Raw genomic sequence first — 17,471 nt, forward strand, 5'->3', positions numbered from 1 at the left:
AGATGCTGCAATGGTTTTATTTTTCCTTTATGCCAAACATAACCAAACTATTATATAAACTGCTTTAGTAAAATACAAAATAATGGCTTATAAATGGTGTTTAAATATGCTCTCATTTTAATCTACTGAACAAATATTGGGATAACTCCAAACCGCATGAAAAAGTGTAATTGCAGCATGAGTTAAACCTTGAAGCCTAGAATTGTCAGCACTTCCAACTTGTTGTTTGACAGTGTTATTTATGTTATTTATATTAGCTAACAGGAAACAACTACTGTGTTTCAACATAATAAATATAATAGAAAAATATTTTATTTGTATTGTTGTATAAAATATTTACAATCTTATAGAATATATAGAGTTACATCTTAATTGCAATTGTATACATGTCACGAAACCATTTCCCTTATCAAAGATGTAGTTTGTAAACCTCAAATAGTTGTGTATCTGTCCTGTTACAAGTACATAACTTTAATTAAACAAATTTGTGAAGGACATTATTCTGATTCATAAAGGTTATAAAATATCAGCTAAATATAGGTAAATATAGAGACAACAATAAGCCTCTGAAACCATCTGCTTCAGAAAGAGTCAATATTAATCCCATCCAAACTATATGAAAATGTGAATTTGTTCACCATTGTGCTTAAACATTACAGAAAAGAGAACTACAAACGTGGCTGGTATGAGAGAGAAAATGTGGACCTTTTACTTATTTTTACAAAAGCAAAATAATAAACGTGGTTTAATACAAAATAACAAAACAATATACACTGAAGTTAATGACACAAATAAAGTACTCAGGCTTCTTTTCCAAGCTGTTACAGCAAACATTTTCTAAACCTTTCATTTTATACAGAATGAGGAACAACTATAGTTCATGGGAAAATTTTTTGACTTTACAAAGTATAGACCTTGGAACATTAAGAAAAACACATATTCCCAATGGAAAAATAGTTTATATAATCTTGTAGTAAAGAAAAAGATTAGCTATATAACTATGATCACATTAGATTATATGCTACAGACACATCTATCCAAAATACCTATTTTCAAATTTTAATACAATATTTTATTTTAATATAAACATCTGTCAGTTATAAACAAAGATAATTCACAAAGTACATGCTATCAGAATGAACTTTGGTAATCAGAAATGTAAAATTTTAAGGAACAGATAAAATAATGTGCTATTTTTATATAGAAATAAAAAATTAGCAGTGACACATTCTAGTATATTTTAGGGTGCTGAAAGCCTAGCAGACTTATGGGACAAGGTCGTAGATTTTTTATCACTTAAAAATCTATTAGAGTTTCAGATAAATTACATTCTTACTAACTGTATCCCTTTCTATGTAAAATGAGTTTCTTTTGTTCTTATTGATTTTTAAAAATCATGCTCTTTCCATATGTCAGTATAAGCAGTCTTTGGACATTAAGTAGACTTTCTCTAACCAGTGGTCCATTTAACAGGTGGACGCTTTATATTACCTTAGGTTTGATAAAATAGATGTTTTCTGAAGTAATTATACTGACTCTGCATTTTCTCCTTGACATGGAGAAAGCTGAAGTTTATCTCCAATTATATGTTACTTACTGTATTTTCCCCCATTTTAATCCCTTCTATTCATGTATAATTACACTTGCCATCCATTCTTAACAACAGCTAAAACTCCCACTAAAGTGCTTCAGTTTTCAGTTGTCATACTACTTAGCAAGAACGGCAGAGGAAAATAAACTTGCCTTATTGCAGGTGAAAGTGATCACAAACATTTCCTGAACCTCAAATAGTTTTGGCCACATCTTGCTTGCTGATGAGGACCTCTAATAGTCTCAGTTTGGCTTTTATATGCTTGTATTCATAGTACTCATCTGCCATTGGTATCCGATCTTCCTTTTGTGGACTTCTGAAAAAAAAAAAAAATATATATATATATATATTTATATATATATATATAATCCATTAGTTCATTAATGAACCAAGTCATTAAAAATCCTTTTTTAACTTTTGTGAGAAAAGGACAGGGTAGCAATTTCCGCTAGATTTTTGCGTCAAGTCTCTTTTCCTCTTCATTCATTCCCTCTTCCATGTGTTACTAGGTTTCAATGTAATAGTGCCCTGAGAAGTTAATTATTATAAGTGTTTTGCAAATACATTGTCCAGTGCATAGACATATAACACTGGGGAAGTGGAAAGGTCTGTGGGAAATAAAAACCAGAACCCTCAAGATATTTTTTTACCCAGTCTTTCTCCTAACATCCAAGCCTGTGCAGAATATTCAGCCCTTATAGTGATAGTTGTTTAAAATATCAACCTAAAAATACTACGAAAATTACATTAACAGAAATAACTTATAAATCTATGGTAATAGGAGGGAAAAGCTCAGTAGCTACCTTACAAACATGAATTATTTCTAAACTTTATTGTAATTATAGTACTATGTCTGTTAATGTATAGAAGAGACACAGAGAAGTTCCTTTAAGGAATCTGAGTCTAAATTGTAGTGGTTCTTTGCACACTAATTCTACTAAGACTAGGCTAAGGATCATGCACATTTTTATACATATGCCTCCTGCCAGATGTTCTTAACATTTACTTTGAAGAAGAATTGGGTAACATCTGGAGTTAAAATCATCTGCCTTCCCAGAAAATTACATTGCCAGGATATATTTTCTAAAGGACAAGAGTTAGTTCAGGATCTCCTTAGTTAATAAAGATGGCCAATTGCTTTTAAAATATTTCCACTCATGACTTTGAAATACAAGGACTGGAAAACCCAGATGAAGTCACCACCATTGCTACTGAATATAAACACAGATATTCTCTAATATAACTATAGCTGAAAATGGGTAAAAAGCAAACAACATATACCCCTTCTATTTTACCAGTATATAAAGTTATATTTCTTACCAATAAAAGAACAGCTAACAGTACACATAGATTTGTGTACTGTTCTGAGTTCTGAACTAGAAATTTCAGGGCAGTATATATAGTGTTACAACACCAGTAGATAACTTTGGGAATCTATAAAGAGTCTTCCCTGAAATCTCTAGTTCAGAACTCAGAACAGTATACAAATCTATAGCCAGAGTTCCTCTTAGACTAACATAATTCCTTTGACTCCATTCTGTATTCTGGGCCAAACTTATCATAACTGGGTATCTAAATACTACCTTAATTTGTGTAAACATACCTAAGTGAAGAAATAGTCTAATTTATAGGGAAACACTAATAGTTCACGATGCAATTATCTCTGGTCCAGCACACTCCCCTTTAGCTAATAAACAAGAATGCATTGTACTATTTCCTTAACCACTTTTCTCATTATATAAAACATACATAGCATTTAGCACAGGTCCTGGCTCATAATTGTTAAGGTCATATCTAGATAATTATGCTTCTTGTATAATGACTATTACCAAGAACATTTATAGAACATTACATTTTTTAATAATCTATTTGCATGGTTATTTTACCTATGGACAGGTAACCCTTCCCAATGAAATGTTTTAGAAAAGCAAGATCTGTATTTCGTAGCCATTCAACTATTTGATTTTGCTTGTAATATGGCACCGCTTCTGCATTTAGTTTAAGTGTATTACCACAAGAGGGCAGATAACCTCAACCAAATAGTAAGCATATCTGAAGTGGGTTTCCTACTCACTGGTGCATTTAACATACTACACATAGAACATAACTAACTTCCCTGGATGTCAGAGGCGTGCCAAGTACCACTGCAGACACATTTGGCAGGACTAATAACACACCAGAAGGTTCTCAAACTCTTTAAATTGCCTGTGTTTGGATAGGTTAAAAAATGTAAAAGTTGTATAGGAATTTTGTAAAGGAAAAAAAGAAAACAAATTGTTTTATATTCTGAATTTAACAACCACATAACATTTCTCATTAGATAGTTACCATCAGCAGAAAGGTAGGTCACTTGGACTTATATAACAGTCAACTTAGAACAAAGAACTAACATGGGCTGAAAGATCAAATAGATTTATTTAAGGTTTGATTCAATAGTTATAATGGGATTTATTATGCAAAGTTAGGGAATTTAGGGAGTTCATCTTTTATTTTTTTAAAGATTCATGTCTTATACTTGATAGCTATAGCCTCCTATAAAACATACCCAATAATGATACTACCCAAATGTTGCATTAGACAAATGCTAGTTGTAAGTCACTGGAAATTATGTCTTGTATAAAGTCACTGTTACTGCAAAAAAACAAAAAATAAACAAACAAAAAAAAAATCCGAGCTTACTCCTAACTCTTAGTTCTCTAGGAGTTATTAGCTTAAAAAATATCTCTGCCCACACTTACCTTCCTGTTTGTTTAAAAAACTGTTCCTCAAATTCTCTCAAGGCTTTCCGAAGTCTCTTCTTATCAGCCCTAGTTTCTCGGAGATGGTCAAGAAGTACAGGCCTGTATCAGGTAGAATATATATTTGCCATTATGGAGCTCTGGCATAACTGAGAGAGATGAGCAGAGTTAGCTATTTAGCAAGAAGCTATTATGATACAGAAGTGTTCTACTTAAAAGAGTGCCTTTTGAATAAGGATGACACATGCAGAGCCTGACCAGAGGGGAACACATGGCAGGGGGCATCACAGAGGATGAAAATAACATCATCAGAAGATGGAAAGGACAGATGGGAGGCAAGCAGACTGAGTCCATTATAAAAAGTGGGGACAGTAAAGGCCACATGAGTGCATGAGGGAGAAAGCATTTTGGAGGCACACTCATCAGTTATCTGGTGACAGACTGAAGAGAGGCTAGAGGGAGAGATTTTAAAAAGAAGTCTACTCTGAATCTCCACTGTAGGGGGAATATCAAAACCCTTGGGAATGAAACAAAGCCCCAAAGAAAGCTGTAATTACATTGCAGATTCTACTTACTTCATTCTAAGAAAGAAAAGTCAACTACTGACTTGAGAGCAGGAGGCTTTACCTGGGGAGCTTGTGTCTGGTTTCAGAAACTCTGTGAACTCCCTGAGTGTTATGGGCATTTTCTATAAATATATGGGCATTTTCTATAAAGAAAATGATTCCACTGCTTTCCAAAGAGCCCTACACACTCCCTCCCACCCACCCCCCTCAAAAAAAGTACACTTGCTTTAGAACAGCCTGCCAGCCAACCAAGAAAGAGGAGAAAGGGAGGGAAGAAGGAGAGAAGTCAGGGAGGGAGGGAAAGAGGGAAAAATGGAGGAAGAGGGAAGATTGATGTTCTGCTTCCAAACAGGTCACTCTTCTCTCAGCTGAAACTGCGGTGCCAGCTGATAACAAGCACACTAAAAATCTCAGCTTACAACTTAGTCCTTGGTCTTGTCTCAGGTATTTGTGGGGATTACATCCCTTTCTTGGGGCATATATACTCACCACACTGTTAAATGTGTTTAAAAAAACTCATAATCTGGCCTATAATATACAAATGAAAGAAGGCCAAATGATCAGAGGAAGGCCAGCTACTGAATAATATTAATAATGACACTAATGAAAATCCAAATGGCTCCTGACTGAGGACCCATTAGAAGAAAAAGGTCAGCTCATTTACTTAAATCCCAGTCTGGCAAAACCATTTTATCTAGATAGAATAGACGAGAATAAAGGTCCTGACAACTTTTGGCCCAACACAGAATCCCAATTCCTTTTGTTCTAGCATCATCAAAGGCCAACACTGCCAGGCATTAGACTGGTACCAGATCCTGCTGAAATGAGATGCAGGAGTAGAAAACTGAACATCAGCACTTATGACATCTTTAGGACCATACTGGGCTTCCCAGGTGGCTCAGACTAGATAGAGAATCTGCCTGCAGGAGGCCTGGGTTCAACCCCTGGGTCAGGAAGATCCCCTGGAGGAGGGCATGGCAACCCACTCCAGCATTCTTGCCTTGAGAACTCCGTGGACAGAGGAGACTGGCAGGCTACAGTCCATGGGGTTGCAAAGAGTCAGATATGACTGAGCGACTAACACTTTCTTCACTTTACGACCTTATTAGGAGCCTTGGTTCCTCATGGCTTTGTCTCCTCAATTTCCCTGTTAGGAGGATAACCAGATTGTGTTTTCTGGTAAATGGCATTTTTTAGAGAGTGTAATAGCTCTTCTGAGTTGTATATGGTGTGTACATATAAGGTCCCCCAGACCAGAAGTAGTTCCAACACGACTCCACGCTTAGGACTCACACTCACATGGTAGCCTCGTGTAAATTGGACATGGAGAGGGTTGGTGGTTTGACTTCCTTCTTTTCATCGGGGAGCAGGAGCTTCACGGGCTCAGTCTCATCAGAGTGTGTGAGGTGATCGCCAGCAGGAGGGTGAGATGCTGGGTTTGGCAAAGAAGGCTGCTGACTTCCCTGTGGACAGTCTTCATCAGAGTCTTCTTCCTCCTGCTTATCATAAGAAGAGTTCAGTAGAGTCACAAAGTGCTAAGTGCCTCTTAGGGAAGCAGAAACAGGAAAAGGGAACCATAAATAGACACCATGAAAACAGTAGGTGACCCCTATGCCTACTGAGAACCAAGAGGAATGCTAGCTCCGTTGCATCAAAAGAAAGTTAGCAGAAGCTAATAAGCAAATGAAGCACCCGTGCTGGGCCAAAGTGCTTACCAAGCTCAGCTTCCTCTGCCGGCCAAAGAAGGCACAGACAACGGGGATGTGTTCCAGTCTGGGCTGCACTGCCTAGTAATCTTCCCTCCCCCAGACTTATGGGCCCCAGCCTCATAAGAGTTAGCATGGGTGAGCAGAGATGGACCACAGGCCTCTGTGTCCTCCTGTCACCCAAATCAGGCCCTAGTCTGGGCTCAGATACAGAGAATACTCAGAAAATGGACAAATTCAGGGAACCGCTTCATGAAGGCCAAAAACAAAATGGAGATTCTCCGTAACCTGTTTTGATAATGCTTGTCACAACCAGATTTTCTTGCAAGGAAATCTGAGAACCATTCCCTGTTTTAAATTACGCTTCCTTAACGGGAAAATCTCAAAGAGTATGAATCACTATGTCTCTGTGTTTAGAGTTGTGGAAGTATAAATGTACTGGAGTATACTTAAATTTGTATCTGTTAATATTCCTTTTCTTTTAATACTGACATCTTGAGCAAGTGACTGTTCTAATATTGGTGGTGTAGGATTTGTGGTGCTTTTCTAGTTCTGTATTCCCATAAATCATTCTTAATTAAAAGTAGTCTAACCTTATTTCAGTATTCATATTTTCTATTGAAATAAATCTGCTTCTATCTTATACAGTGATGGTCAAATGGTACCAAAAACAAATGCAGCATTATTATGAAAGAACACACAAATCAATTTTCATATTAAAGGAGAAAAATTAACAACACCCAGACTAGAACGGGTTCTGTTTTGTCTAGCTGTGCTGTTGTAAATTAGGTAATGCCAAAACAATGAAACAAAATGCTAAAACTGGCTTCAAAAATAGACTCGCTATATAGTCCTGTTTCACAGTAGTTTTAATTAACAGCCACTGTTAAGTACAGTGTGGGAGCTGAGGGAGACCTCGGTTCTACGCTGTGACACAACTGGCCGTGTGGGCAGGATATCCTGCCAAGAAGGCTTGCTTACCCTCTCCTGGCGCCGCCTCCCTAACTAAATATCAGTACAAAGCACAAGGACAGGTTAGTAGTGAAGGCAAGCTTCCCGACTTACAATTGTTGGAATAAGGGAAGGTGTGGACAAGATTTGCTTGATAATTCTGTATCGGTCATAAAGAGGCTTTATGAGGTTCTTGTCTTGCTTCGTTACCTGGAAAACATGACATTATTGTTCCTTTCTCAAACAAGAATGAAAACACATCAATGCTTTTAACAGGACCAAAAAAAAAAAAAAAAGTTTTGAAGCCTAAAAGTAAGGGATTACAGTACTAAAATGCAATAGTAATCTTCAAAAGGTAGGTCATTGATAAGATACCGTATGAAGCACATGCCAATTTTCTTCTAGGAAAAGTTTCTTAAAGGAGAGGTCCAAGTTGAGAAAGATGTTTTTAGAGCTTACTAGAGGAATCCTCAGTGTTTAAATGGTAAGGTGCCTTTAATTATTTAATTAAAGAATTAATAATTCTTTATTTCTTCATTCTTAAAGAAACTAATGGATGACTGAGGCTATCAATTTTTCTTCTGGAACATGTATTTTATCTGGACTTTCAAGATTCTACCCACAGACACCAACCCTGTCCAGGTCTTTGTCACTACATTCTTGGATTATATGCTATCTTACTGGCTAAATCTGACATAAACTAAATATTTTGGATAAAACAATAAACCTCTCTGGATTCTCAATTTCCTACCTATACAACAAGGATGTTGGGAGTTTAAAAAGTTCCTTCCAACCAAAAAAAGTGTATAACCTCTTGGCCCACCAATCCATTCTACCCTTTGACTCATCCCTAAACACTACTTTTCCCATGCCACAGGGTACACACAATTCTAAATGGTTTCCTACTTCCCTATTAACCATCTGCCTAACTACCTACCTACCTCTCCATCCAAAATGACCAAACTCCTCTGCTTGCTCTGGTTTTCCTTCCTGATGTGTGTCCCACATGACGTTTCTATATATTCACCACACACAGACTCTGTTTCCCTCTGGCCCCGTGGATCTCACTCGGCAGGTGGTGGGAAGGAAACGGTACAAATAGCACACGGCACAACCACCCCAGGGTCCTGACTCTGCCCTCCAGAGCCCCCATGAGAACCCTGGAGGAAGAGAAAATGGCTCAAACGTGTACGGTTTCAGCCTTCTAGCTATTCTCCATCCCAGCTGAGAACCATTCTGGCCTCTGCTGATCTTTCTTCACAGAGAAAAGGAAGTGAAGCATTTCTGTATCTTGCTGCCCGGGCCTCACCTGTTGTCTGTGTTGTAGTCTTGTCTGCCCAGATAAATTACATCATGTATTTCTTCAAATTCTCATGGTCCACATGTATATGCTTTCCTACCCCCCATCTAATAACCCAGGTTTTTATATATAGTAAAAGTAGTCTGATTTTTAGCAATCTTCATAGAAATTCCACAGGCTATCTGACCCAAGGCTCTTTTATTTTCAGTAGAAAGAAAGACCACCTCTCTATGTTCAGTTCATTTATTGGTTAAGTAACCCCAAGAACCTTTCATTTTCTAGCCCAATCATTCCTTAAGGGTTTTCTTAGTCATGATACATTTTTACACATGAAAAATCCACATATTACATGGGATTTTAACAGGTGACAAAGAAAAAAATTTCTCAATTCATAAAACACTGAAATGATCTTTTATTCAGTACCTTATTGGGACTTACATTCCATAGAAAGCACTTTGAAAGGGGTGCATTTAACTATTATTGGCATCTCTCTATTGCAGTTTGATTTTTGTGATTTTCCTTATTTTTACAATAAAAATATTTTATATTGTCTGGATTCTATAAAAGCTAAATTTAGTCTTAAACGAGAAAAAGAAAAGAGTGACCAAAAAGTAAGTTAGAATGATGAATGCTATTACAGAAAGGTTCCTTCCACAGATGCTAGATAAAAGTCAGAGCAGGTATATAACATATGGAATTCATCTTTCACTCGAATGATTCTATGATTTACTCTTAGGATCACTATTAAAGTAATCCCCAAAGACAGATGTGAGGGTTCAATGGCCATAAGTACAGGACACTGCCAAAACTTTAATGCCTTCAGTGCTTATCCTCGAATACATTTGGACAGGACAGCAGGCTGCCTGAAGAAGAAGGCTTAGTGGTGAGACATGCCAGGAGCTGTCTTCCACTCAGGGGCCTGTGGAGAGTAGCTATCACGAGGCCTGCAAAGTGGATCTTCATGGAGGAAAATGAGTCGAGGTAGGCTCTGCAGGACAGGTACCTCCAATCAAGGGGCAGAGACACATTCGACTCAGCTATTCTTCATTCCTCGGCCACTTTCTACTGAGATTCAGACCATTTTCTCCTCTGAGTCCAATGGCTCTTTCTGAAATGCATCCTGCTCCCCAACTCTGCATATTAGTGGCTGGCTATGACATAGTAGTAGTATCTAACTTATGTTTTTTTATTTAAATGGAGAAAACAAGGACCATGTTGAATAACCTGCAAGAGCCAGAGAGAGATCCAGAGCATGAATGGGTAGTCCGATCTTAAAGATAAATTTAAGGATATAAACCTTGAAGCTAAATGACCCTTCCTTCCTGCTCCTCCATTTTTATGGCATCAGAAAAAAGACTTCAAGAAGGATAAGTAAGAGGGGACCATGCATAGAAGGAAATTTGACAAGCTTTGTTGACAACTTGACATCTCCATCGTAAAAACTGCCCCACCCCACCCCATCCAGGAGGTTATTCCAATCACCAAGGTCTGGAATGGCTGCCCCGAGCAAGCTGGTTTTCCAAGCAGAGCTGCTGCTGAGTGGTCAGCCCCAGTGTCCATTCTTTCTGGGCCCTGGTCAGACAGTCGTTAGAGAAAAAACTGCTGCAGCCTAAGTGCTTTTACCACCATCCCTGTTTCCTTTCTCCCCATGGTATTGGTCCCTGTGTTCTTTCACAGGAAACCACAGAAACATAAAAATCACTCAAATCGTCACCATATAAACAAGCTCTCTCTTGCAGAGGGAGGCAGAACTGACATTCCCCTCTCTGGACAGAGAGTGATGGGAATCCATTATTCTTTAGCCTTAAGGACTCAAGTTCTGTCAAACTTTCCCTGAGTCTGTCTCCCCAAGCCCTCACTGAGGGAGACAGTCTGTGTGGAACAAATCTGTTTCAACTAACCAGTCAGTCCAACAACACAGGAGGTCACTGGTGAACATCACCATGCAAAACAGCTGCTGGCGAGGATGGCCAGGTCAGCTCAGGTTTCCAAGCATATGCAGATCAATGTTGGCCTTGAAAAGAGAGGCCGCAAGTTCAGATAACTGGCTTCAAAAATTACACACTATATTTAATTTGGAAAATTATGGACTCTCTGAACTTTAGATTCTTAATATGCAAAATGAGGATTATTTTTAATTATCTTATGTAAATATCCCTGGCACAGAGTCAGGCAACTAAATGTTATTTAAGTCATCAAACTACTTGATTTGCGGTTACCATCAAGGTTGTAAATTACTAAAAGAGGAAACCATGGTGCTATTAAAGCATAAGTTTAATAAATAATGAGAAACTATGTCAATATGAATATGCAAAATGAAAAAAAGGATTCATAATTATGTAGACTGCTACCTTTTTTTAAGGGGCGAGTTAAGAATGTATATTGATCCTTTCTTGTATATGCATTATATAGAAACTCCAAAAGGACACAAAAAACATTACTAACAACAGCTGCACCTGCTCAGGAGTGGGAGACCTCAGAACTGGAGCTGGCAGACAGGGAGGAGTCTTTTTAATGTGTAGCTTTTTCTGTTCTTTCAACTATGTGAGAAAGTATCACCTATTCAGAAAATTAAAATTTTTTGAAAGGATAAATAGACAAAAGAACTTGATGGGATATTCCTTTTGGTGCCTTTTACCCTTCCTCCAATGCACAACTCACTAATCCATGATTAAATTTATTTCATCTTTATAATTATTATGTTTTTTAAAAATCTGCTTTTCTCTTCAGAGACACTACAGTTGATGAAGGGGCAGCAGTAGTAATGGTCATTACTCACCCACATGTAAATCTGTGCTGTGCGCCTGACCCCACCTACAGTTCTTGGAAGGGACAATAAAAAGGGGAGAGGTGCGAGTTCCAATTCAGCATTTCAGAGGAAGACATAAACAGGCATCATAATCAGAACTGAGGGGTGATTCACTCATTTTCAGGGCTCAGTGCACACCCTGTGACCCGGAAGTGACTATCTCCAAAAACCACCCACAGATGATAGAGGGAGAAAATCACTCAGTGGCAGGATCTGAACTGACAAGGCCATGCTGTAGGGTCCCCTGCATTTGTCAGTTTTAGGATGAGCTCTGACTAAACACCAATGGCAAAAATTTCAGGAAGAGTCATAAAAAAGGCATCTCTAGAAAAGAAAGAACTCATCTTGAAAGCTTTAATATTTAATGCATTTTAAGCAGTAAAGCAAAGACCCTAAATGAAAATCATCCATCATTTTGAGTTTAAAGAAATGGGACCTAATGAGATCACCTCAAATGCTAATCAGTTCCCTAAGGAGCCAAGAATAACACTATCTTAGAAATGTTCAGTCCTCCCTTTGCGTCTTCTGTGGCTTCTAGACTCCCCCCTTAGGAACCATCCATAGCTGCCCAGCCACGTCAGGTTGGCTGTGTGAAGTTCTCCCAGAACAATCCTGCAGCTTTAGGTCCTGAGACACACACATTCCACAGCAGGTGATATCTGTTTAAAGAATCTAACTTTAGCCTACTACAGCGATACGAGGCTTCTCTGAAGGGACTTCTGACACTAGGAGTTTCCCTGGTGGCTCAGATGGTTAAGAATGCAACGCAGGAGACCCAGGTTCAATCCCTGGGCTGGAAAGATCCCCCGGAGAAAAAGATGGCTACCCACTCCAATATTCTGGAGAATTCCATGGACAGAGGAGCCTGACGGGCTACAGTCCATGGGGTCACAAAGAGTCAAACACAACTAAGCAGCTTTCACTTTTCACTTTCTGACACTAAACAGTTCAACAGATGGCTGATTCATGGCAATGTATGGCAAAAAACCTTCACAGTATTGGAAAGTAATTATCTTCCAATCAGTAAAATAAAATAATAGAAATAAACAGCCATTTAAACAAGGATGACTTCTAGAGAACTCAGAGTTTTTCTGACCTTCAGACTTTCACTTACATGTTTTTATTTGACTTAAATGCCTCAGCAGGGGGACGGACCATCCCAGTTTTCCAAGGACTGAGGCTTTTGGTGGGCCATGGAATTCTCGGTGCTAAAGTTAGGAAAGTCTAGGGAAAGCTGGGATGGTGGGTCACCCTACTCATGAAATATCTTAAAACAAGTATGTCTGAAACAGACCTGCTAAGCTTCCTCTCCTACCCTCAGTGTGCGCCCCTCTAGTTTTTCCCCATCAGTAATGGACCCATCTCCTTTCCTTCACTCCCTACCACCCAGTGATTCAGCACATCCTTTGATTCTACAACCTAAATAGAGTTTGAATGCATCTGCTTCTTTCCATCTCCACAGTGAACATCTAGTCCAAGCCGCCCATTTCACCTTCCCGTTTCCGCTCATTTTCCTATGATTTATTCTGCATAGATCAATCAGGAAGATCTTTTATGTGTAAATCACACCATGCCACTTTCACACTTGGAACCATTCAACAGTTTCCTGATACTTTCAGTGGCCTGGGAGCTCCTGTGTTATGGGCCCTGACCTGTCTTTTCTGACTTCATCTCATGCCGCCCGGTGCACTAGCACTCAGACCTGAGAATTCCAACCACCGACGAGCTCTTCCTTCAAAGGCCGCCGTACTTGCAGTTCCATCTATCTGGAATGCTCTTTGCTGCTCTCTTGGCCTGCTGATTCTTTTGCATTAAATGTCACAGGACTTCCTCACCACACTATATAATACAGAAACCATTCTTATTATTTTCTATCATATCATGTTTCTTTGCACAGTACTTATCAAAATCTTTAATGGTTTTATCTATTGAGTTATTTCTTATATCCCAACTCACAGAAAAACATGAGCACCATGAAGGCAGTAACCCACATCACTTTACTATCTTGTTAATCTTTTTATCCAGCACATACCACAGTTCATAACACTGATAGGCACTCAGATCTTTTTGCAAATGAATGACTGCCCACCAGTTACCAGGCATCGCCCTTTATTGTCAAAACAACTATATTAATAGGTATTATCTGTATTTTCATTGATGAGGAAGTTGAATATCAGAGAATTAGTTCACTTGTCAAGCGTACATAACTAGAAAGTGGCTTATTCAAGGACAGAGTCCTGCTCTAAGTGTTATACATTGCTTTTATAAATGTGGTCAAAGTAACTATAAAATATAGGAAAGACCATCAGAAGCACTAAAGAATGGAAAACCACAGATGTGCCTGAAAATGCGAGCATGTCATGTGTCTACACACACACACACACACACACACACACACACAGAGTTATCTACTTACCCAAGGACCGTGACAAAGTCTAGAACCTTTGTGAGTGGGAGGAGGGGATACACTGGCTGAGTGAAGATCACTCATCACGACACACTGGTTATTTTTAAGTTGAATGCTATTTCTTAATGACAGAGGTATCCAAGGGCCCATTTCTACTTGTATATCATATGCACCAAGAAGGGGAAACAGTAAGCCTTTTGGGATTTGGCATCTGTTGCCATCTTAAGATCTAGACTAGATAGTGTAAATACAACAGAACAAGTAAAGCCAGCATTCTCCTCAAGAGGACTTCATTTCAAAGTCTAATATGCTAGTCTGTTCATTCATAAATCCATTCACCCTGCAAACACTTACTCAATACCTACTATGTACAGACACTAAGGATCGTAAGTAATAAACAGCCTAAGCTTAACTCAAGAAGTTGTCAAGTACCGTGAGAGACAGAAAATGGCACACAGAATAGTTAAGAGCTATGTTAGGGTATTACTTAGTTGTTAAGTCATGTCTGACTCTTTTGTGACCCCATGGACTGTAGCCTCTGTCCATGGGATTTCCCAGGCAAGAATATTGGAGTGGGTTGCCATTTCCTCCTTCAGGGGATCTTTCTGACCAAGGGTTGAACCCATGTCTCCTATATTGGCAGGCAGATTCTTTACCACTGAGCCACCAGGGAAGCCCTATGTTATGGTAGCTATAGATTATTCAAGAAATGAAAGAACCCTGCTACTCAGAGTTCAGACAGAAAGGACTACTAGGAAGGTTCCTTGGCATTAGTAAAATGTAAGCATAGATATGCAGGAGAGGAGGGACTAACCAGGTAAGTACTAATTGGTTTCATCATCTTTTTTTGTAAAATATAATACATCTTTTCTTTGAGCTCATATATCCAAATGTGTAACTGACAACTGTATCTAGGTATCTCACCAAGATTTCAAAACTAAGATGTCTAAGCTGAAGTCTTCAGATATGTTACCTAGCACTCCTCAAGAAACCCTACCTCTCTATCCTTATGATATGAAATATTAAACCATAGTCACATGGCATTTACTCTCTGTGCCCAAATTCATAAGGACAACATTCAAACCAGAGTATGGCTCATTCAAGTAACCCTAACTTGACTACATCTATAAAGACCCTGGGCTTCCCAGGTGGCTCAGTGGTAAAGAATTCACTTGCCAATGAAAGAGACTCAGGAGACTTGAGTTCAATCCCCAGGTTGGGAAGATCCCCTGGAGGAAGAAATGGTCACTCACTCCAGTATTCTTGCCAGGAAAATCCCAGGGACAGAGGAGCCTGGTGGGCTAAGTCCATGGGGTGTGCACGCACACACACACACACACACACACACACACATACACACACAGTAAAATGAGGCTATAATCCTAGTATTGGGTTCATTTGCTAACTTATCAGGGGAACGTAAGGGAGAACAAGATATGATATACGCTAGCGTCTTTCCCATTTTTCTGTCATCAACATGCAACACTATAACCTTCAGAATGGCAACACCCAGAACCATGTGGCAATACTGTAGGTCATAGCTAACAGCCCACTAGGAACTCATCTGACTGAAATTTCAGAGCCAGTCTCACAAAGATGTTTATGTGTACAAACTGGTCAAAACCATGGTCTTCCTGGCACCACGTGGAGTGCTGGGGCCCTGTGAAGGCTGGTGAGGTACCTTAGGATCCTCCTGGGAAGGAAGCTGCTCTCTTTTCTCCTTCAGGCAGCTCAGCACAGCATCTGGAGTCTCCTCTCCCGAGGAGCTCGGCTCAGGGCCCACGGCCTCCGGCTTCCCATTCTCTCTCGGGACTGTGGGTTGCTCACAGGGCGGGATCCTAGGTGGGCCTTTGGGAGCACTCCCTTGCTCTTCCGACAGCTTCAGCTTTAGTTCTAAGAGAAATGTGATGAGTTACCATGAGCACGCAGACTCATTGGTCTAATAAGAGCAGAGAGCCTTTCAGGAATTTCTCCCCTGATGCCAAGTGGAAATGAACAGTGCTGACCATGGCTTTCCACAGGGCAAGGGCAGCCTTAATAACCAAGGCTAGCAGCACACACTCCCCATCAGATGTGAAAATAGAGGGCTCTTGAGGCAAGGATCTCATAGAAGTAGAAGGATCATGAATGGTTTAGATTTCAGAGGAAGAAGACCAGAGGTACTTGGCCCCAAAGTTTTCACCTGTTATCTGCCACAGCACCTGAAATACTACGCTCAAAGATTCCTTTCCTCGGGTTTTGAAAGTTGTGCAGTCATGAAGAGCCCCCTGTGGAAATGCAAGGTCTACTGGAAGACATTACACAGGCAGTCATCTGAGGATACATAGGAGGGGCAGGGAACAGGAGACAGAGTGCCAGTCCCAACCTGACAGATCTCACACTTTTGTCTTAATGCCAGTATTTAAAATCCAGAAATCACCATTATTGCAATGTGGCTTTATATAAACCTACATAATTAAAAATAAAAGGGCCACCTGGGACTTATTAGGAAATTCCATTTCAGAATATGCTAGGGGACTGGTCTTTTGAATGAGGCATCATTTATATTGATTTCTCAATTACATAGCACATTGTCTTTGTTTGATGTTTGTTTTTTAGTTAGGCTCTGGCGTGGTGTTTAAACACTGCATATTTTATAAACCTGCTACATCACTACAGTTTAATACCACTGAATTAATTTAATATTCCTTTCCAGTTCTTTATCACCATCCTTCTAGAAATCTGGAAAAGCTCCTATGTCTCTAGGTATTGAGATAAAAATGTAGGAAGAGGAAGAAAATAAATTTTTATTGGTAAATAACTATAATCCCTTAAAATGGATTTGAGAGTTAATTAACACTCAGACCACCATCTCCAGAGAGATAAAGAAAGGAGGAGACTGGATTAGGAGGCAAGAGAACCTAGTTTTACTCTGAACTCACCACCTTCCAGACATGTCACCGTCCCCTCTCTCTGGACATAAATATCCTGCTCTGTGCAGTTTGGGTTTGTGGAATCAACGACTGCTCAGGCCTCTTTCTAACATCCAAAAACCAACAACCCAAGGAGGCGAACACTCCACGTTGAAATGTTCCTGGCACTGAAGTGAATCATTCCCCCTGGGAGGCTGGATTTCCTCAGTCCCTTTATAGGCAGATGTATTCAATGGGATCAAACAATGAAGGGGACCCAGGACTCTTTAAGACAGGGCCTCCAAGCTCGGCAGGAGACAAGGTTAAAGAAGGCCCAGGCAGAAGAGAATCCAAAACTGCTTGGAGCATCTTATCACAATTTTAACTGCTTCCTTCCTTAAAAAGGAGACTCCCTTGCTAGCATTTACCTTTGAGCTGTTTACGACCTTTAGCCAAATCATTCATCCATTTCAGGACTTCAGGATTAGAGGTCTTGTCACCATGGGAAGGCT

At 39.4% G+C, this 17,471-nt stretch overlaps 2 protein-coding genes across 11 annotated transcripts in view; one reads left to right on the forward strand and one right to left on the reverse strand.

The window, feature by feature from the left end:
• The window catches only part of PHYHIPL (phytanoyl-CoA 2-hydroxylase interacting protein-like), a 12,518-nt gene extending 11,829 nt beyond the window's left edge, over positions 1-689 (forward strand). The window contains exon 5 of the mRNA XM_010839399.1: positions 660-689. Coding sequence (XP_010837701.1) covers positions 660-689 — 30 coding nt within the window. The remainder of the gene's footprint in view (positions 1-659) is intronic.
• Positions 295-17,471, reverse strand: part of FAM13C (family with sequence similarity 13, member C) — a 262,431-nt gene continuing 245,254 nt past the window's right edge. For 7 of the 10 annotated variants that reach the window (XM_010839379.1, XM_010839380.1, XM_010839386.1 and 4 more), the window contains 6 exons: positions 17,388-17,469; positions 15,750-15,961; positions 7,667-7,762; positions 6,195-6,394; positions 4,330-4,431; positions 690-1,907 (listed from right to left, as the gene is read on the reverse strand). In XM_010839379.1, the coding sequence (XP_010837681.1) occupies positions 1,784-1,907; positions 4,330-4,431; positions 6,195-6,394; positions 7,667-7,762; positions 15,750-15,961; positions 17,388-17,469 (816 nt within the window). In that variant the 3' untranslated portion in view covers positions 690-1,783. Of the gene's footprint in view, positions 1,908-4,329; positions 4,432-6,194; positions 6,395-7,666; positions 7,763-15,749; positions 15,962-17,387; positions 17,470-17,471 lie in introns of all 10 variants that reach the window. The other 3 variants (XM_010839377.1, XM_010839378.1, XM_010839382.1) reach the window with 3 other exon arrangements.

Source organism: Bison bison, unplaced genomic scaffold (genome assembly GCF_000754665.1).
Source record: "Bison bison bison isolate TAMUID 2011002044 unplaced genomic scaffold, Bison_UMD1.0 scf7180017864116, whole genome shotgun sequence".
Taxonomy (NCBI): Eukaryota; Metazoa; Chordata; class Mammalia; order Artiodactyla; family Bovidae; genus Bison; species Bison bison.